General features: G+C 36.0%; 2 protein-coding genes across 11 annotated transcripts; one reads left to right on the top strand and one right to left on the bottom strand.

Moving 5' to 3' along the window:
* Positions 1-7187: 7187 nt before the first annotated feature.
* On the top strand, positions 7188-20124 carry LOC111323419 (globin-1). 10 transcript variants are annotated; one of them, XM_088745476.1, is made up of 6 exons: positions 8950-9088; positions 13767-13924; positions 14016-14145; positions 15929-16126; positions 18461-18686; positions 18980-20124. In XM_088745476.1, exons 3-6 carry the CDS (start codon positions 14087-14089, stop codon positions 19109-19111), a joined length of 615 nt encoding a protein of 204 aa, XP_088601602.1. In that variant the 5' UTR covers positions 8950-9088; positions 13767-13924; positions 14016-14086; the 3' UTR covers positions 19112-20124. The 10 variants fall into 10 exon arrangements, with proteins under 10 accessions (XP_022782495.1, XP_088601602.1, XP_022782493.1 ...); XM_088745475.1 differs by lacking the exon at positions 8950-9088 and adding an exon at positions 13075-13173; XM_088745477.1 differs by lacking the exons at positions 8950-9088; positions 14016-14145 and adding exons at positions 13077-13173; positions 14449-14999 and having other exon boundaries at positions 13750-13924.
* LOC111323422 (neuroglobin) lies at positions 7319-11162 on the bottom strand. Its single transcript, XM_022926762.2, has 3 exons — positions 10962-11162; positions 8778-9003; positions 7319-8024 (listed from the first exon to the last, which is right to left on the bottom strand). The coding sequence occupies exons 1-3, from the start codon at positions 11099-11101 to the stop codon at positions 7890-7892; spliced, it is 501 nt and encodes a 166-aa protein (XP_022782497.1). The 5' UTR covers positions 11102-11162; the 3' UTR covers positions 7319-7889.
* Positions 20125-22500: the final 2376 nt, after the last annotated feature.

Raw genomic sequence — 22500 nt, 5'->3', positions numbered from 1 at the left:
GTTCTGAAAGCATCTGTATTTTGCATGCCAGTATAGAGTCGAACATCAGCATCTCTGGTTATTTGTGCAGAGGCTGTACACAGTGTTAATCCTGGGGAATCGTCTCCACTTTTCATCAATTCGTCACTTGCAGTGATGATATCACTATTATCAACCGGTGTTGATAATCGCCGCCTTTTGGGTGATTTGAATGCTCAAAAAGAATAAAAAAAAAGATTAGGTATTGGATTGCTTACTGAAGGCTTCCCGTCTCGAAAATGATTGGAGAAGACGACAACACTCTCCCTTGACTTTCCTATTGAGAAATATTTTCTTCCCTTCTGAACCTGTCGAGACCATGCTTCAATTAACGATTGCTTGGGCTTGTGAAACGATAACTTCTGTACATGTGAGTGGATGACCCATTTTTTCGGATAACCTCTATCTTTGTTACAGCCGCCGACAGAACACCTATCTCCAAAACCGATTAAACCAAGGGTTTCTCTTTTCCGAGTTATTGGTTTTTCAAGAGTATGTTAGCCCGTCTGGACGAAAAGGTTTAAAGAGCACGTAAACACATTTATTTCAGTTTTCCTCTGCACAATTAAGTTACTTAATTACAAAAAGTCATTCGGAAAAGCTGTACTCTGACTTTCTGGCATTATGTCGGCCGCGAGGTCACGTCCAAAGAAAAACGATCTCAATGTTCTCATAAAACGCAGAGAAGAAAAGGTTTTTCGCCAAGAGGAGAAAAAGTCACTCCCCTTTATTGACGTCTTCTCTTTTTCAGCGATGAATATTAATTTTTGTTCCTGAACAAAGCGAAAATTTAAACGAGGGTAGCGATGCGCGTCTTTTTATCATAAGAGATACTACGCAACGAGGTTTTGTTTGACCCCCAACCAATATGGCCGTCAAAACCGTGGAAGGGTCTATTTTTTCGCTATGTCACAGTTCTAAAATTGAGTCGAAGACAACTTGTTTATCAAAACTCCGTCCTCTTGTGGACTACTTTATCCTTAAGCAAACTCGAGATTAGAAACACCTTAATGATTGCTGTCTGAGAGGAATTGTTTACATTTCATTTACGGTGTACAAATAGAAAATTTTAGACCATCCAAAAGGGAAACAAGACATCATTTTCCCTGGATATACTGAGTACAGTAATGTGTATAGTCAGAGCAGTTATAGTGGCTGAAATATCCATGAATGTGAGAGCAATATTAATAGTTCAACTCTTTTGGCTCATTTGAATACGTGCTGTCCCATTGTCGACGAAAGGTAAATATCGTTAGTAACTGACAGGAAATATAACTATCTTTGTTTACTTTTCCACGTCTAGACTAGGTATAAATAGATGCATTTTCTCACGTTCCCTCAGAAAATTAAAAAGATTCAGTGCGTTGTTTCTGTTATAACACTTCACTCTTATATGGTCTTGAACTGCATTCAGCTGCAGCCAGAGAGAAACGATGTAATTCGCCGCGAAGAAAGGAAATCATACTGAACGCGTCGGTGTATCCGGTACGGATTACTTCTGTTCAGGGCAAAGACAAATGATGTCTCCCCTTTCATACGCTTTTCAAAACTATCTTTTTTACATGGGCTTGTTAGCTGCTTGCAGTTGCATTTTATACCAGATAGCGATGATTCCATAATATTTGATAAGAGATTTTAGCAAATTCGGATCCTTGACGGCAACAACTATTCCTCTATGAGTGCCAAAACCAAAATTGCTTTCTGTCACAAATTATACCAGATAGCGGTGATTCAACCAGTGTAAAATTGATCGAGGAAATTTGTCAGACAATCCTTTCTGACCAGTTTTGGATCATAGGTGAATCATGCGTTTGGTGTTATTAACACAGTTATAACAGCCTTTTGTAATCGACAACGCAAGTGATAGAGTTCTTATTTCAGGCGACAACTCATATTATCATTGTTTGACAAAATTCTAGTCATAAAAATAAGATTATATGAATCGCATCTAACATCAAATCTTGGGCAAGAGAATGTGATTTGAGCAGATAATATTCTCTTGATCTTAGGCTGTTCTCTGCCAAGATTTAACTATGGAATTATTTATACATTTTCACTAAATTCATCGTGAAGCGAATAGCGTTCGGATTAGGTGGGTTCAAATCTATAAAATGAAGACGTTCAGCAACAAAAAGGGTGACAGCTTTTTATGTTCTTAACTCAAAAGTGTTTTTGGCTGCATACTATTATAACACGTACGACTCCGAGGCGTTTCCGAGGAGGGGGGGGGGTTCCTGAGTTGATCCATCCCCGTATTTATTTTTCTTTTTTTTTTCCAAATCAATAGCATACATGTACAAATCTTATAATTTAGGTTTGCGTTTTAATGCGAATCCGAAAAATACGCATGGCATTAACCCTTTCCACTGCTGCATACTTCATCTGACGGTCCTTTTCGACGCATGAATAAAAGCCAGTTGTACACAGAAATCTCGACTATACAACTAGACACTATACCATGAATACTACAACTACACCAAATAATTATAAAAGTGTCAAATTGTTCTTAGAACTCATCATTGCTAAACTGCAAAAAAGTTTGGATTTGCAAGAGTGGAAGCTATTGGAGCATATCGTCATGAATAGCTAAATACATACAATCGCAGTGCATTTCATCGACAAAAGTAGTATAAAAAAGCCGATGACATTCTACTAAGAACATTAACAGAGCACTTTCCGATTGGTCGTAGTAGGACTTGGACCAATTAAAGAGCGAAGTAAATAAAACCAATAAAATTATGAGTTACTTTCATAAGTCAATTGCAAATTGCTCCAAAACTACAAAATTGCAAAGGAAACCCAAACAAGAACCACAGCACGGGTGGCGTTCTAGTGACCTTCAATTCACCAACATTGAAGTTTGAAGAATCGGACGCAAACAATTTTACTCAGAAACCGGCCTAGCAACCTCTTGTGAGAGTTGGGCCTCGACCAATTTCGGAAAGGGAAGGAAAATCACGGAACTTATAATCAGAGTACTTAACACAGAATTCAAAAGCGAGTTTTAATGATGTAGTTCGATTTGTTTACTCACGGTCATTTGAAAGTACATACAGTTGTAGAGGAGTCATTACTTGTACAGGTGACCTTGCCTGGCTCCAAAAAAAAAAAACATCCTTTGTTTCTAATTGCTGACTGTAATGCCAGTTTGTTAAGGGATTTACGGCCTTTGAAAACCCTTTTAATGTATATTTTGAACATCAAAAAGGCAGTTTAAAAGCTACGTATGTGACCTATCTTTGTTCCTTGGCCGTTTATAATGTTATCCTACATGTAGTAAACATACTGAGTTTGTATTTGATAAGTCGGTAGCTTTAAGGCAATGATAATTATACGCTTTTTTAATCTAGAATTAAAAACATTTTGAGTTTAAAAACAGACAATATAGGCTTCAACTGAGTTACTTCTCTTTTTTATTCCAGACATTTTATTTTTGTGAAATAAAAACAATTGCTGGAGCTATCTTGTGCAAGAGGTATTAGAAAGTAGGTCGTTTGACGACTTTTGTTGAATTTAAAGAGACGTGTTTTTTGTTCGTTATTCTTGTCCCGTATGGTAGCGATTGGCATTGTCTAGCTGGAAGACCACTAATTGTTGCATATTGATCATTACGCTTTTCTAAGTCATCCGAGTAGGCCTAACGATTCGTGTCTGTGAAATACTCAAAAGCCGTCTCCTAAAATTTTGTCACAGAGGCATACAGGTACAGTTCTGGCATTAAAATGTATCTTGAACAAGATATTTTTTATTTTCACTGACATGGAATTTAGAACACAGCTCTTGAAAATCAGTTGATAACAGTATTCCTGACGATCCTGCCTCGTAATAAATAGGACAGTCACACTTAATTGCGCATAAATTATCATAAATTTTCCAGCTGGATTCTTTGTATATATATATATATATATTTGTATACTTTTGGCAACGGGCCATTTTGGAAATCATTCCCAGTCAGATTATTAAAATACGACCAAAGGAAATAACGGTCGACAGGTATGATACATATGTTTGCTTTTGCCAGTAGTACAAACAGCTTTTATTACGAATATTTTTCTCTGATTCTACCAAAATAGAAGTTTACAATCGAAGTGCACTAATTCTAAACGAAAAAAGATGTTCAGAAGTTTTTTAGAAAGGACAAAAGCAACCAAAATTGAAATAATCTTTCGTCGGTTTTGATGTAACGATGATCCACTTTTTTCCTTATTTTTAGTTTGAAAACATGAGAATTTTGCAATTGTTCAAACGCGTACAATCTAGTAACATCGAAGGGAACAAGGAAAAAGTGTACCAACAGTTGTAAACCCATTCGTGATTATTTATATAATTGGAGCTTCTGAATAATTTGTGTGGAAAAAAGTTTTAATTTTTCACTCTCCAGTAGGGAACATGATCTTCAGCAGAACATCAAGATTCCATTTTCATAGAAACACGCAGAACACGAGGCGAATTACACAATACTCTGAATTCATTGTAAAATGCATTTATTCGGCAATCAATCGGCAATCAATCGACAAGGAGAAAGAACAACTTGCAGTGTAAAAAATCAAAATTTGTGTGCAAGATACGAAATTGCAAGGGAGTTTTACCTTCGAAATTAGAAACTTACGTTGCAGCCGGAAATTTCTGAGGTAAACTTCTAAATATCAATCACCTTGAATAAAGGAGAGGGTTTGATTTAATTGCATAGAACAATAACTGACTGATACCAAATGATAACTTAGACAAGCCATATCAACTTTGATTATGATCAAAGAGACATTTTTAAATAGTTTTAAGAGTCACATTACAATCTGTAGAATTTTTTGCGAGTTACTTTTAACTTAAACTCAATATTAGTTGAATGCGCTAGCACAACACACAAAAAATACTAATAAATTTAAGGTAAAATAGTGGTAACGGATATGAAAAGAAAAACCTTGAGCAATTTAGGCTCAGTTTTCCGAGATACGAATCAAAACTTTGTCAGAGCAATTATAAGCAATGATCAAATCGTCTCTTACTTCTTTTGAGGTTTACACGTCATGCCAATGACGTCATTTTATGACACCAATGACGTCATTTTAGTATAATTTTAATGTCAAACCTGTCAAGTTATTGAAAAGGATCGGGTATGTCCTTATGTAGACCTTGCTTTTACCGAATCGAGGCTGATAGTTTCGAAAGAAACTGTTTGGGGCTGCGTCGCTGGGAGTAACGAAATAATTTGGATATATCAACAAAGTTGAAATGGTAAATTGGCCACCGTAACGATTACAAAAGCTGACGTTTCGAGCGTTAGCCCTTCGTCGGAGCGAATAGACGAAGGGCTAACGCTCGAAACGTCAGCTTTTGTATTCGTTACGGTGACCAATTTACCATTTCAACTTTGTTGATGTATCCAAATTAGTTTACCGAATCAGTCTTCCTTCTGTTCCCAAGAAATGCTGCACCGGTTGAAGTGATTATGTCGGAACAAAAGTTTTTCTAACTTCATTTTAACGCCACGAGTAATTCTTTTTTTAGAGTTTTATACAGAACTTACCACAGTTTTATGGAACAAAAGAAGTGATATTCTATTATTCAAAGTACTTTTTCCATATTCATGCCAGCAAAGAAACAAGAAAGCATTACTTGTGAGAGATGACTTTTCCAGTATTCCCTTCTTGGCCTTTTTCTGTGTTTTTCAGTTGACATAAGCTAAGGAATTATTCTCAAAATAAAAAATAGCAAATTGACCAAGTCAGCGAAAACGGAATTATTTCAATTGTTATCATAAAATTACTCACAAAATGTTGTATATATGAGAATATGTAACATTGCATAAGATATATGATACAATATGAGATATTAAAAGCAAACTTATTAGTATACAAACTGTTCGAATGAGGCCTTAAACTGCTGTAAAAACCAAAATTTAAAATCCAAGCTTTCGCCGATGAACGGCATCATCAGGGATAAGAAAATATTCCGAGCGCGCTATATATATGCAAAGAGATTGTGTGGTGAAATGTGTAAAAAATGTGACTATGTAGCTTTGATACATAGTCACGGCATAGTCACTGCGGCTCCGTTGGCAGAGAATGTATCCCAATGCATAGTCTCCAATGTTCGTGGGGCACTCGGCCAATTCCCTTTTAATTATTTCTTTTTTTATCTGGGTTTCGTAATCCAAACTCATCAGATAAATTCACTAAGACCACCTCGTGAATCTGATACCTCCTCCACACCAAACCTATACATGTTTTAAAATTCTTTCCGTCATCGAAGATGCTCAAACTGATATTTGTCGTCTTCAGATCATTAGCAAATTGAAGGTAGAAATTCGGTAAGATTGAGTGTTTCAGGTTTCTGTTGCAGAATTTCATTGAGTTAATCAGGTTTTACTTAGCATAAATGCTGATGTGACTAGGAAATGTTTTGTTTTCAAAACACTGGAGCTTAATTTTCCTTAAGCCTTGAATTTGTCATTTAATCTTGAAATGCCCAGGGGCCTAACCAGAAGGTTCATAATTATCCCGAACTTTTTTGTGAAAGGTCCTTGACTGAATAACTTTTTTTAAAAATTGCGGAATCATTTAGTTTGAAAGTTGTATTAATTTTTAATTAAAGCACTTTGTATGCTTTGAATATATAAAATCTATGAATTTCAAGATCATTTCGCTGTTTTTCGTATGTTATTCGGTGAAAAATTCAAATATTTTCTTTAATGAGCCACAACGAGTTGGTCTGAATTATAAGGAAAGTTGGTTCAGTTATTGACTTTGAAAACACATTATTTGTGCTCAATTGTTTAGTCTCATTTTGATCTAACATATCAAGCTTCACAGCACGAACTCTCTTTCATCTGTATTCTTTGAATATATAAAACCTATGAATTTCATGGAGATTTCGGTGTTTTTCGCATGTTTTTCAGTAAAAAATATCTTGTTGTATGAGCCACGACGAGTTGGTCTGAAATATAAGAAAAGTTGGGTAATGACTTTGGAAACACATTATTTATGCTCAATTGTTTTGTCTCATTTTAATCTAACATGTCAACCTTCACATCAAGAACTTTCTTTCATCCTGATAGCCAATGAGGTCGCGCGTTTTTATTGGAACAAAAATAACAGCATTTTGAACTGAAAGGGTCTTAAAGTCGAGCCCTCAAGATAAAGTTATCGGTTCCCTTTGACCACCAGGTTACCGGAGGTAGAAAGCAATTATAAGTTTATTTATCGTGCAGCGACCAAAAGCAGATGGAATGAGTCCTTTCTGTCATTTTCAATGAAGTAATGATCGAAGGGAACAAACTAGTTTTATAGGAAACTGTTCAAAGTTTGAAAGGTACGTACATCTTTATTCATATGTCTATGTAGAACTTTGTACAGAAAGGTATATTTTTACAGTTATTTGATGTTAGTGACTCGATAAAAAAAGATTAATCAGTACTTTCGTTTATATGACCTCCCAGGGCCGACCAGAAGACATTATATTTTACGTAGAAGTCATTAAGTTATGCTTTTTGCAATTTCTAATGAAATTACGTGACATGTTTGTGGGTTATTCATGTTTGTATTTTGATAACTGCCGTTTAAAAAACTAACTATGATCGAAAACAAGTATATAAAAAAAACTTGATTAAGTTGTAGACTGATTTGTGGAGGGTGCAGGACGAAAAGAATCTTTCGAGTTCCTTGTGAATGTTTTGAACCTAAGAACTTTTAATTTCGTGATAATTGCTCAAAAAAGTATAAAGATCAAAAGCTTCGTTGGCGAACCTCTCCATACGCTTGATTCATGTTCACAGCCACTGGGTTTGTAAGATATCAGTACTTTTTCCCCCGAAATGGCTTTGTGCAAATTTTAAATCAAGTTCTCGCGCGTCTACTTTCCTTGACGAAGCTTTCTCATGGCGACTGTAGTCCCTTGACCATTGTAGATGAAATGAATCGAAAAAGTCTGTTCCAGGCCTCCTCTGTTTCCTTGGTCCACTGACTGCGTAGTAAATCTTTCAAGTTGTACATTAGTGCTTCCTGCATTGCCTGAAAATTAAGAAGAAAAAGGAGATGTTGTTCTATTGTTATTCAGTTTCAAATCTGTCAATGACCCATGTTAAATAAACGGTATCACTCTTACGGTAAATCTAACGCGTAAAGTTGATGATACCTCGTATTTTCGTGGAATGAGAAAGTAAGTTTACAATACAAATGATAATCGTTTGATGTTCAAAGTCCAGGTTTAAAATATTTTATTAAATTGATACTCATTTTGCTGCTTCCTGAGCCTGTTTTCAAATTTTACCAATCCACAAGCGTTTCAAGTGTTGCACAATACGATTTCGGTTCGAAATATTACTTCTTCTCAGTAAGAAAAGAGAGAGAAAAGAAAAGAGAGAGGAAAGGAAAGAGAGAGAAAACAAAGAGAATGATTAAACATGGAACTGACGCAGACAGCAGTTTTAGAGAAACGTCCACGATCTGGAGCGTTGGCTATGAAGACAACTAAGTGGTAATTAACACTTCCCGAGAAGCTTGGTTTATAAACGCTAAGCATTTCGTTTGCTCTGTCTTTTTCATCTCTTATGAAACCTCCAAACAGGAAAGTTATTTAAAAATTGCCAGCTCTGATTTTGCCGAATGATTTAGATATGAGTCGCCTTTCTGCATACGATACCTTTGTTCCTTGTATTTTAGGAAGTCTTCGTTTGCTAAAGCCACGGAGTCTAAATTTTTGTCATAGTGATCATGCAATCGTTATTCTGACGTATCAACTTGTTACATTTTAGTGACACTTACATCAAGATAAGACGGTTTCAATGCGCGAGCTTTATGCCTCCTTCCCAGTTCCTCTAGGTACGCAGCGAAGCTGAACGCATCATCCAATGAAGTCACGGCATTCTCCACTGCTTTCATGACTCGCTTGGCGTGTCCGTACAAAGCACTTGTGTTTTCTAGTTCAACTGGATCTACATCTTTAAATTCTGGAAACAGCCTTTGATAGTCGGGATTCAACTCAAAAAATCTGGAAAAAGTTAAAGGAACCACTGTTCCAAGTGCAACAGTAAACAGCGCTAAAGGAGAGGAGGGGGAAAAGACGAGAGATCTTGGTAGGTTTTTTACCCAGTACGACCCAGACTTTCCGCGGTTTTTCACTCAAAGCTAATGTTATCGCACCGTTTGCTTTGTCTCTCCGTTTACAAACTGAACTCCTGAACCAGGGTGCTTATGAACCAAATTGGGTCCTTGACTTGTGATTAAGCAATTATCGAGTGAGTACCTAAAATAGTCCCAAGTTGCTATGGTTTCCCTACACGTCGCTATGTGATTGGTCTAAAAAAATTTGTACTAGATTTTCAGCCAATTAGATGCAAAACTTAATTCAATCGCGACCTAGTCTCTTGCGTCTTCCCACGTTTCCTGCAGTGTACCTGTTCAACAACTCTTTGCGACATTTGACCATGTGCTGATTGAGTGTCGCGAATGTATGACTTTTTCCAATCGATCCTGTAGGTCAGCGGTTAGGGTTAGCAGAAAAACGTGGAACGGCCGTGGTTTGACTGATGATTGCAAACTGATATTCTGAACAAGTAGCGGTAAAAAGATCTTGCATTTTACAAAATTTAATCAGAACGAAATTGAAGTGCATTGCACTTTTTCATTTAGGTGGCATAGCTTGAAGAGAACGATATTTTCTTCTCGACATAATCCATATTTCTTCGCCGCAAGCATGACAAAGGGGCTTAAACGGATAAAAACAATTGATATTAAACTTACTCAACATTTTATGTTTGTATTCGGTGAAAGAACGACATCAATTATCAGAAAACGTTTTGTTCCGGCGCAGAATTTCCCTGACAATATTATACTGTTAATTATTACTTTTATTAAAAACCGAACAGAAGTTGAATGACCAGAATTAATGGCAAGAGTTAAGTTGTGACAACGTTGTCAGTAGGTGGTATCTTTGATGGCATTCTTTTAGCAGAAATGAATTCACAATTTTTCATTTTGATTTTTATGGAAAGTCAGGCTGTCAAGATATATTTTCACGGCAGGCATATTAGTTATGAAGTCTATTCCACTGATCGATCAGTCTCCACCTCCATCTCACCCTTTGAAATGCAAAATATGAGTGGGAGAGCTCGAAAATTATCTGGATAAGAACTTTGTTACCGGTTCCACTTGCACCCCTATTTCGTCTTTGAAAAGGGGCAGCGCATACCTTTTATTTGGATAGTCTCATTTGTTTATGTTACTATAAAAGGACAGCTAGTCGACAGATTAGCGCAACATCGTACGCAAGCTTCTTCCCAACAGCAGTGTTTCCTTAATTTGTAATTTCTCCTTTTTTGCACCTGTCCCTTCCGTCCTTTTTTTTTTTTTTTTTCTTTACTAAGGATATACCTGCTTTTGTGCATCTATTCAGCGAGCTCTGAAAGTAGAAAAGTCTGGGGGAAAACTCTAGCCAATAAATACGATTACTTGCAATTGCTTTTTTTGGGAAGGGGAGGAAACAGCCGTTGCGAAATGCAATAGAGCCCCAGCGAATGATTCCTCACGAGGACAAATACGATTATTTCAGTCACGTCCGATTTTGTGAATTTAAAATTGCAACAAGTAGAACGGCTCTCGAGAATCCCAAACTAAGTAAGGAACTCACATGCAAGAAGTACACATCCGCGATAATTTCATGATCTGAATCCACCCTTACAAGAGCGCTTCGCTGCAACTCTTACCGTAAGAAAAGAAATTTTTGGTGCTATTCCCGGGTAAGTTATATCTATCCCTGATGAAGGTTAACCTACTCAATAGCGTCATTCAAGGGTTCAAAATGTATCATCCCGAATCAGATTTCGGTATGAAATAACAAAAGCGGCGACAGAAAAAAAATCAAGGACTTCTAAGCGAAAACAAAATAATGAAAGGAAAACAGAGTATACTGAGGAAATTGAGTAAACGACAAAACACGAAAATGTTTACCTTAGAAACGTTTTCTTCCCGACCATATTTTTGTGTTGTTCTATCGTTTCCCAGGTTTCTCGTACAAGATACTTCTGCGGCTCAGACAAGGGAAGTGACACATGGGCATGTTTTTGACTTGACGATGAAGAGCAACCCATGCTTTTTTTTGTTCGAGAAATGATCGAAACTTTTTAGGTCACTACGGTGTACATGTGACGACAGAATTTGTAATTTAGGTGCTGGAGGAAGTTGACATAATCTATGTAAACTAGTTTCTCCACTGCCCGCAATGATTGCTTGGTGCATCTTTGTAGACACCAATAATTAAGAGCTTTATCTTGAAGTATTTTGCTTTTCGTCAAGTATCGCGCGCAATTTCCTCAAAAACAAATTTCTTCAGAGCTAAAAGGTAATAAATTAGGGTATGGTTTTGTCCTTCTGAAAAGAGCCTGACGTAAATTTATATTGCTAGTCAATTTAGATATCCTGGCGTGAAAAAGTAGATATATCTAGCCAGGTCCAATGTGTTTTGTTTTTGTTAATTTTCAAGTTGCTACCGCAGACCTGAGGCCTAACAGGTGTTTTTGGATTAGTTGCATGTGGATTTCATATGATGGGAAAAATCTTTAGACTGAGCTGAAAACAAGTTAACTTGAGATTATCGCAAATATGTCCACTCTTTGAGAATATTTTTAGCATCGTACTTGATGTCATTCACAGTAGAAAGAATAGCTTCAAAAATAACCTTTGCACTTTGTTTGAATGTTTTCCCGAAAAGCTGTCACTTTTCTAACAAAATCAACTCTGAGATAGAATAAATATATGAAAATCATATATCCCAAATTAGCATATTTCATTTAGTCCGAGGATTTTCAATATTTATGAAAAAGCGTTCTGTTTTTGGACACCCTTGGTAACTTAAGTAAAACTTTAACGGAAGAATAAATATTTAAAGTTCGCTTCGCCAAAAGAGCCAATACTAACGCATTATTCTTAAGGCACAATTTGTTATCCGACCATGAGTTACTGATACCCAAATTATTCCTAAGTTAGTTTTAACATATAACGGCCTTTATAAAAGGAAGAAAAACAGTAAAAATTTCACATATTTCATATGAACCTTTTATCAAACTTTTCATCGCTTTAAAGTTAGTCGCTGATTGGTGATAGCTTTATCGCGATATTTTGCAGTATTTGATTTTTTTCCTATACAGAAGTCTATTTTTGTTGGTCCTGTTTTGTACCAGCATTGTTCGTTGCTAGGAGACCAAACAAGTGCATGGTTTCCCTTTTTTTTTGATCGCTGCAAAACGTGAACGTTTTGCATAAGTGTTATTATCGACATCAGTTTCTACTAGTTTTTATTCGTTCTTTTAAAATCGAAGAAACACGTTTTCATGACATATGGATTTAAAGCATTTACTTCCATCTTTATTTCTGATTTGTATCACGAACGATATTAACCTATAAATGAGTAGGAAACTCATTCTTTCAAAAACGTTAAATAAAATGGACCTCTTTGTTCTCAACCTCTGTAAAAGTAACGAAAGGAGTGCACAGGTATCATTATCATCAAGTTAGCTCTCTTTAAAGAAGGTGTTCTATTTTATTGCTTCCTTGTCATTAGATAATCAGCCCTTTACAATATTTATCAGTGAAGAGATCCAGATATTTTCAAGTGTAAATATTCATGAATACATTAAAGCGTTAAAAGCCTGTCTTGAAGTTTAAGCAGACATTTATAAGTATACATTCAATAAACCTTTTTCATCTTTTTAAGGGAGTGGGTGACACTGTTCATTACTTACTTTACAAGTACAAACTATTAAAAGTATAATTTGAAAGGCAGATTTTGTAATGGGACTTTCATAGTGTCTCTATCGTAGACAATGTTCTGTTTTCATTCATTTCATGTTTGTTTCTTTAAAAAAATGATCACACATATTATAGTCTTAAATATTGATCGCAACAATTTGAGTAATTTGTTCGTTTGGAAAAATTTATTGTCCTGCTCTGAAACAGTTTTGGATTAAATTTCTGGAAACTAAAACTTGGATAGATATGCTAATTTGGTAGTATGTCGCTTGTAATGGAAATGACGAATTTTATTTTTGGCTAATTAGAGCAGAAAGTCTCCAGTTGGACAGAATGTTATTTGCATATAACAGGAAATAGAAATATACGTAGTCTACCCTAAATGAGCACCGCAAACTTATAAACATAAAAACTGGTAAGGTTGATGATAATTTCTAGATATCTTTTAGATAAAATGCAATTTTAACTTGATGGCGAGTTAACTTTAAAAATTAATGTTCAAAATGGAAGAAATCTATTTGATGTGGTTTGGAATTAATTTTTGTTTCCGACCTTATTGTGAATTCGTAACAGAGTTTAGACGTTAAGAAGGATGAAATTTGAGTAATTATTGCCTATTTAGAATATATATTAAGGTCATTTTAAAAAGCAAAATTTTAATACAAAATGTTTCTCATAAAAGGTGAAAAACTTAACTTTTTGCTCTCCTAACAATACATAATTAGCTAGGCCTTACAACTTCCTTTCTCCTCGTAAAATTGTTTTGTTATGGAATATTTTCAATTTATAGAGTAGGTTTCAGAAAATTCATGGCATGGCGTTTTTCATTTAACATGTCGGTTTTTATCTGGGCCGGTTTATAAGCACCAAAAAAATTCAGAGTTTGGTCTTCACGTTTTGTTTTTAAGATTTGTAACGCTGCTAGCTTTGTTGCTATGTTTCCACGCTTAACGACAAATTCGGAATTTGGTATTCACGCTTTGTTTCTAAGATATGTAACGCTGCCAGCTTTGTTACCATGTTTCCACGCTTAACGACAAATTGCAACGGACATGACACCCGTGGAGATTTCCCGTGCTAAAGATATTTCTTTGAAATTCCCACCATTCAAGAGGATTAATGAATCATTGGTAGATCGAACATAAAACCGGCCAAGAATTGTCTCGGTAAGTTTGACTTGTAGTATTTAGAGGGTCTTGTTATTAACATCTATTAAAAAGAAATATTTCTTTATTTTTTTCTGTCAACTTTCATCAGGTGTGAAATTACAAGCGACTGGCAAGTAGTTCACGCGATTATTTCAATTCAGTCGGAAATTTTTTCGCCAGATGTCTAGTTGGCAAGAAACAAACTGGGAAACAAATCCGAATTCTCTCAAAAACATAAGGTCAGACTATTATGAAAAGAAAAAGGAAAATTAGCTATTTCTTGCGTGTATGAAATGTGTGTAATTATCATGTAATGACATGTATCATAATTTCCACCTACGCATTTCTCTCAGTTACGATGGACCTGTTCATCCCAAATGGCGGATGACTACACGTATCAGACGTGTAGCACCGCTGGCTGGAGTAATATTTTACCAATCGATTTTATCAATCGAACGCAGTCTCTTGTAGCCCTGTGTCGGTTAAGCAGGAAAAGTTAAATTTTAATACTCGGAAAGATTTAACACGTGTTTTTGTTAAAGGTGCGTGGAAGGCATCACCCCCACGTATCACGTACGAACGAGTAAGGAGCAAATCAAAACAAAAAAACAGGAAACAAAACAGGAACGATTGAACTGTATAACATTGGTGGATGATCGTTTTCTGATTCCGATAATGATAACCATTCAGTGTATTTTCATGGGAGGCTAGAAGTAAAAACATTTCACCAGCTCCCAACAAGTAGGGTAAAGTAGACAAAAAAAGCAACAACAACAAAGATGGCAAAGTGAAAGATGATGCTTATCAGTGAATGACACAGTCACTGACTCGGAGAAAAAGGACTCCGAGTGCTCCCTGTGTGCGTTGAATCTACGACCATCCGATTGGTATCTCAGATTTTCTACCACAGAACAATAGGAGACTCATGGCAGGCTGGGCCATTTGACTAGATCCATGTTGACAATTTTCCTGCACACTGCTAGGATGGAAAAATACACAAGATACACAACATGACAAAAAACAAGACTAGAGGAATATGCACAACATAAACATTAGTGACAAAAAAACACCTGACAGTTCCCGATTGGTAAAGGTAAAATTATCAAAAAATAATGAAAAAAGATAAAAAAGGAAAAACACAAGTCAGACGTAAATGATAAAAAGAAGTGCAAAAGAAAAAACCACTCAAATCTTAAACTTATGATAGAACAAAAAAAACCGAAATCAATTTTTATATTTAAAAACCAGAGCAAAGCATCAAAATACAATGAAAGGGACGAAAATCAGGCAAAACAAAATGCAGAACAAAGGTTAAATTTATCAAATAAGTTTTTAATACCAACGTATCATAACAGGAAGTAACTAGGAGAGGAGAAAGAATGGTTTAGTGTCTTTAATTTTCATAAATTACAACAACTAGAAATTAAGGGCCATCAAATACGTGCAATGAGCACTTTACTGATCGTGGTGGCACATAATTTAAGCTTTTATTCCATTACATCTGCTGGTAGTTTTTTCGGTGGCACGAGATGGGATCATGATGTTGCTTCAAAAGACCATGTATTTAAGATACTCACAGCACGAAAATAGGATATTTCCTAGGTTATGGGGCTTTCAGCGAGTAAGATTCTTTTCAAACCTTATATGCTATTTTTAATATCTTCAAAGTGGAATAATCTCAAATTAAACATACATTTGTCGTATCAAATGGTCATTTGCTCTGAATTGTTTTTCCCAATTTAATTTGCTTAAAGCAAGTGGCTCAAGCTTACGGCGACGAAAAATCACTTAGCATGTTTGCAATTTACATGCAGCTTCAATTGTCAGAATTTAACAATCCGTGCCAATCAGATTTGCCTTATTGTAAAATACTCTTTTCTCCCTGTTGTGCGATGTTGGGCTGACAGAAGCATCGCTAGATCGTGATATTTGTGTCGTGTCAAGAAGTGAATCTGCCAGGTCGGAGTGTTTTTTTCTGAGTAAACACAAATTTTCGATTCATCTTTTTTCAAATCGTTACAGGTGTTGTCAACAAACCCACCAGCAACTTCATCACAATATAAACAAGAAAATGGGATGTGGATCTTCGTCGAGCCGCCTCAGAGATAGATTTAAGGCCTCGGTGTTTCCACTCACAACGGCTCAAAAGTACCTGGTGCGCGAAACTTGGGAAACAATCGAAATTCACAAGAATTCTGTTGGGAAGAAGACTTTTATCAAGTAAGCGCAGTGTATAAATTAAGAAGACCGTTCAGATCGTTCAGTTTTAATTCTCTGCTGAGATTGGCATATCAAAGCGGTTGGTGCAATGTTATATTTTATTTTACCAAGTACACCTTCCATTTTCTACGACTAAGCCCGTACAATATTGTATAACTCTGGGAATCAATGCATTAACTGTAACGTTTAATATTACATGTCAAAATAGCCATTGGTGTTCGAGTGTTTTCTGTGCGACCAAAAGGAAATAATATAGCATAACCAAAACTAGCAATTTATTTATGGCTGGTGTGTTAAAATCATTTGAAAAGACAATTTCGCCAGAGATAATTAATTTTTTTGTTCCTGTGGATATTACGGTTTAGCAATTCTATAGAGAGAGAATTATGGGTTTTATCATTCTTAAGGGTAGGATTCGGACACAAGAAAAAGTGATAGCTTCCGTAGCCCTTACGTTAACGTTTCTCGCTGTAGTTTGCAACAGTCAGTAAATTTTTTTCATTTGATAATTTCAGTTTTTGGTATAACAACCTCAATCTTTGTTATCGTCACGTTTCTTTTTAAGCGTGCGTATTGCTCATCGTTCGTGTACTGAAAAAAAAAATCATTTCCCCAAATTGGAGTACAAGATAAACCCCTCATTAAAACGAGAAATGAGATAAGAAATGAAAATCAAAATAACGGTATTGTGTCACATAACACAGAGTAATCGTCAGCCACACGACGTTTTACAGTTTGCGTTTTTATCTAAACTGGTTTCCCGCTTCAAGTCTACGTACTCTGCAATATTTCGAGTGATATTAAAGTAAAGCTTCGAGTGTTATTAAAGTAAAGCTTTAAATCTCGAGTTTCCTCGCCTGATTTTACGCTTTCAATCTTAGAATTTATCGCACAAACGTACTGCCTGTACGAAGCAATTACAAATTTTATCAATATACCATATCTCCTTTAAAGAAATCATAATTCAATAGTGAGGGTTTAAATATACTCCTCCAAGATTACTACATATCCAAAATGATATCATGCCGAGTAATAACATAAATTTCTTAGAAAACCATCCTAAGCTGGTCGTAGTTTTTATTAGTATCGTACTTGCCGCCTGTTTGGTAAAACTGAGGAGATTTTTTGCGAAAAAAATGAGATATTCTCCCTCTTAGAAAAACACCCGAAAACCGCTGTTTGCTTTGCTGCAAATTAAGCAAGTGCTCTCTCAAACAGAAGCCTGTATTATAATTACTATTTCAGTTTAGATGTGGTTTCAACAGAGCGTATTCTCATGCTTTAGCTTGGGGTTCGTGGGCTTACTCCAACGCTTTATTGCCTCAATGAATCACTTTGAATGGACTGAATTTATCACTGAGTGACTTATACCTGCAGAGGAAACTTTTTAAAACCCCCAAAAACCTTTTTAATTAAGTGTCTACGATATTAATGAGGGTACATTCACTCCAAGAAAAATATTTTGGTCAACGTTGTGATGCTACTGAATTTTACATATCAAGGATTGTACAAAAGAAATGGCTGTGAATTACAACATTCGTTCATCTCCTAAGCAAGACATTGGGATTTCATCACCAAAATTTCGCTTTCGTCACTTATAAAAGGTGCAGCTGTGCACGCGATTAATGAAGACAAAGAATAAATTGTATCAACGAAAAAGTTTGAAACTCCCACGCGAATCGTGCACGATCGGGATTTTTTTTATTAATATGTCATTTATACACATGATGGCGACAAAACAGTTATTTTCGTTTAAGCTTTTTAATTGCGTCTACGTGTTGGTCGAAATCTGTCTCTGAAAATTAATCAGGACCCCTTATTCAAAACAGCACGTTTGTGAATCAACTGTTCGTCAGTAATGAGATGAAAGGTGTTTTCGCTTTTGTTTTTTTTTTATGCTTACTTCGCCTTGCTAAATTCCAAGCCATAATTTACTAAATGTACATATCAATGCGTCTGTAGGAAAAATATCTTTGTTATCTACACACTGATCATGGCAAACAAATTTACATCTTCTTTGGAATAGCGGCTTCATCGTTAAAAGAAGAGCGATTACTTTTAATATGATATACTCATGGTGTACAAAAGCCAATTTTGAAGTTCAAAATGGCAATTGTTCGTGCATGACGATCGCTTTACGAAGACTTTTAAAAACATGTAGTTTGGTTTGTAAAACTGTGTGTTTAAAGAAATATTATTTTCGAAGTCTTGTTACCGTTCCTCAAGGACGTCTTTGATGTGAGTAAAATTAAGCTTTAAATATTGCATTGTTATTTATAGGAGAAGTAAGCTACTTTATTTATTCTAAAAATATATGATTTATAACTTTTGCAGATTCTTTGAAAAGAATCCTGAATATCAGCGACTATTTCCGGAATTTAAAGACGTACCTCCATCTGAGCTCGAGAAGACAAATGCTTTATATGGGCATGCAAAAAGAGTGATGAAAGCGGTAGAGAATGCTGTTTCCGCTTTGGATGACTCTGAGAGTTTTAGCGCGTATTTAGAAGAATTAGGACGCAGACATAAAACACGTGCCTTAAAACCTATGTATCTTGACGTAAGTTAACAGTTCTTTGACCGACATCATGCATTTGACTTCTATTATTGTTGCTTAGGTGATTGCAGAGTTGCTAATCCATAATTGGCCAGAATTAAATCATATCTTGCTATAACCACCCCGCGTAAATTTCATTTTTGGTCCAAATGGCCATTGCGTAGTTTTCTGGTGTTATTGAAGAAAAACAATTTAGAAATGAAACAAAAATGAAAAAAAAAAAAATTAAGAAATTCAAAGTTGTAATGTGATGCCTGTTATCACTCTGAAAATTATGAACTTCCTTTTGTTCTCAGTCCATGCAGGAAGCTCTGATGTTTGTTCTTCAAGATCTTCTTGAGTCTAGTTGGACCGAGGAAACTGCAGATGCCTGGAACAAGTTATTTCGGTTCGTCACAGAACATATGACTTATGGCCTACAATCCTGATGCGCATGTCTCAATTACAGAACGCCTTTGCTCTTGTTCGTCCTCAAAGGGACTGACCATCTTGTTTTGGGGGAGAGCAGGCCTTTGGGATACAATAATTGTAATAGTGCAAACTCCAAAGCAAGAGGAACTGTTTATGACAAAGAAAAAAAATTGTTTCGAGCCTAATTCTCCCGCAGCGCACAGGTCGAATACAAAGCTCACAGCCTATGTTCGAGTTAGGTGAATGCATACCGATTGGAGATATAATCGTAGAGAACGTAGATGAAGCACAGAAAAAAATGGCCAAACCCCTCCAATTTACCTCTTTATAAAAGGGTGTGTCTCTTACTACGATACGACTACAAAGGAGCCAGTGTGACGGCCGCTGGTATATTGGAAACTTTTTGCTGTTGAAACATTCAAGCACGAAGTATCTATCTTCATGTCAAGAAAAGATTTGTGGAAAACTATTCAAATGGGTTGCAGTTGGTTTTAGTAGGAGAATCTAAACATGCTGAAGTTAAAGGAGGCGGTTTTCTTCAACTAATTCATTTCTATGCCGCGGATAGTGAACGTCAGCCAAAGCTATACTCAAAGGTCTACATAGAAATTTTGCAATGGTTCTAGATGCGAAAAAACTCATTTTCAATCATCCCAAGGTGTTGGAATTGGCTATTAGTCATATCTTAATACTTTTTGTAACATAACCGAAGCAAATATCTATTTGTGGTTGTCCAGAATCTTTTTTAAAAAAAAAAATCATAAACAAAAGACTAGATTATAATAACAAGCATGTGTAAATAACATATTTCTGAACGGTATAATTAATTAATGCAAAAACGCATTTAAATGTATAACAATTTTCTGCGAACAATAAAGCGCCAAATGCTCGTGGACATCAAAATAGTGTCCATTTTTTTTTGTTTTATACACAATGTAATGTTTAGTAGACCAATATGCTTCTTGTGAGGGCTGACTCGTCCATTAACACTTGTGATAGAAAATATGTAAACAATAATTTATTATTGTAAGGATGCAAAATTTACTTTTTAGTTATTAACCCATTCCTGAGCAAAAGGGAAACGGAATTCTTAACGGAGACTTAAGAAGATTGCCTTAATATGATAGATCGTTTAGATAAATGACTCCTATGACAGACACAAATAGCTTTATTTACTAAGGGAAAATATGACGTAACAGTTGTAAACAAACCATTGATTACCCTACAAAAACAAATCCCGGTCCCGAAGTTTCGACTTTCGCTTGATTCGCAGAATTCGTCATTCACATTTTAACCGTCGATGATTACAGTTTAGGCAGTAGGAAACACGTAATAAGTTTTCAATCGTTTTCGCCGGAGATTGTTCATAAAAAACAATTACCATGTTTTAATCTGGCTGTGACCCTTCAATATTTTCACTAAAATATTATGATCAGAATGAGTTAGTTTCGTTTAATATTGTATTTAAATAACACAAGAACTGTTTTGAAAAAATTTACAAAGAAGAACAGTTTGGTAACTTTATAAATAAAAAATTTCCTTTGCAGTATCAAGTTAAAAGAAAAGCACTGATAAACATTAAAGAAGAAAAACGCTCAATTAGTGGGGGATGTTTTCGTTTTGTATATCAACAAAGAAGACGTATTGGATTGGAATTCCTCTACAACCCTTGCTTCTTCCTCTGGTGAAGGACTCTCTTGTTTTAGGAATCGTATACAAATGGTAGGATTCTATGAGTTAGCCTCGCCTATATTGGCGTCACATGCTAAGTGTAAAATCAACCAAATTCATCACGAACCAAGAGTCACATACATATTGCTGTAGAGTGCGCTGAACAAGAGCAACACGTTGATGTCGATATGCTCACGGTGCACGCTAAAAGAAGGATAACGTACGTACGGTTAAACGGTTGCACTGTCAGACGGTTGCACGGTCAGACGGTTGCATACTTTGTGATTTTCTCTGCCTAAAAAGTTACCCAAACTTTCCTGACTATGGAGCTAAGCTGCGCGCGCCTCGCGTGTACTGTGAGCTCCGCTAGTATGTAATATTTTACCTATCAAATGGTCATTTATCTTAGATTGTTATGTTTCCTTCCATTGATAAAATAATTTGTTCGATATTGAACAGACAAAAGCATCATTTCTCTCCAAAGGCAGTGACCGCACATCATGATCGTCAACTTAAGCTCAAATTCTCACCATAAACCCATTCAAGCATTTTCCAACACAGAACGGATCGGACGATAGGTTAGAGCTGAACTGCACAGAGGTTACACTCGTAGCTACAACGGAGGTAATTTATTGATCTTGAAAAGTCGCTCGGTCATAGTCGTAAGGTGACACGTGAATAACAGATCGTCTTCTTAAGGTAAGTTCTAAGCGCTTTTTGTATGCTTTAACAAAAAATTTCTAGGACACCTACTCACTTTGGGATATTCTGGAGTGTTTTCTTGCACTTACATTTATATCAATTGGCGATTTTGTCGTGATTTCACCTTACTAATAATTCAAAAGTTGTCTGTACGACAACCCGAGCTACAATGCCGATTTTTTGCGCTTTGTGTTTCCTGCCAAAATACGTCGACTTACACTTATTTACCAACGCGTTTAGCTGGACCACCGGAAAGTTTCGAGCAATGGAATTGGTTCCAAGTCATAAATAAATATATCTTATTAACCAAGCGCGAGAGCCGTACTGGGAGAATATCGGCCCGAGGTCTTGACAGTATGGACCGAGCGCAGCGAGGTCCGTACAAAAAAGACCGAGGGCCGATATTCTTCCAGTGCGGTACCGAGCAAGCTTGGTTAATAAGAGATTTATTATACGACTGAAGTTCAAAGGGACACAAGTGCGGTATCATTCGGGACCATTCGGGACAGTGCCCGGTCCAATACTTAGAGAATATTGGACCGGCAATAGAGCATTTTGATTTGTTGATTTTAGTTATTGGCCCTCTGACTGCTCGAGTCGTGTAATAAATAAATATATGACATGACCTAGGCAAACATTTACTTGTGGCTGTCCAGAATTTTATCATATTTAGATATGGGTGAACGAATTCATTAAAATAACAAAGGTATTTGAAGATGACATATTTATGCACCGTATTTCACATTAGTGCAAAAAAAAAATGTAAAAATCAATTTTCTACGGACTAAAAGTGCCAAACGGTCATGGGCATTAAAAAAATGTCTTTGATAACATTTTTTTTCTACACACTGAAAGGTTTAGTGAAACCAGTGTTACTTTGAAAGCAGACTCGTCCATTTTCGTCTTGCACTAGAAAATGCGGAAACAGCAAAAGCTTTCTTTAGCGAGAGGAAGGAATACTTCCTCTCTTTTTAGAAAAAAAGAAGCGAAATTTCAAATGGAGACTGACAGAAATTGCTATAATGTGATACTC

This window comes from Stylophora pistillata, chromosome 14 (assembly GCF_964205215.1).
Source record: "Stylophora pistillata chromosome 14, jaStyPist1.2, whole genome shotgun sequence".
Classification (NCBI taxonomy): domain Eukaryota; kingdom Metazoa; phylum Cnidaria; class Anthozoa; order Scleractinia; family Pocilloporidae; genus Stylophora; species Stylophora pistillata.
This window is presented reverse-complemented; position numbering and strand designations above follow the sequence as displayed.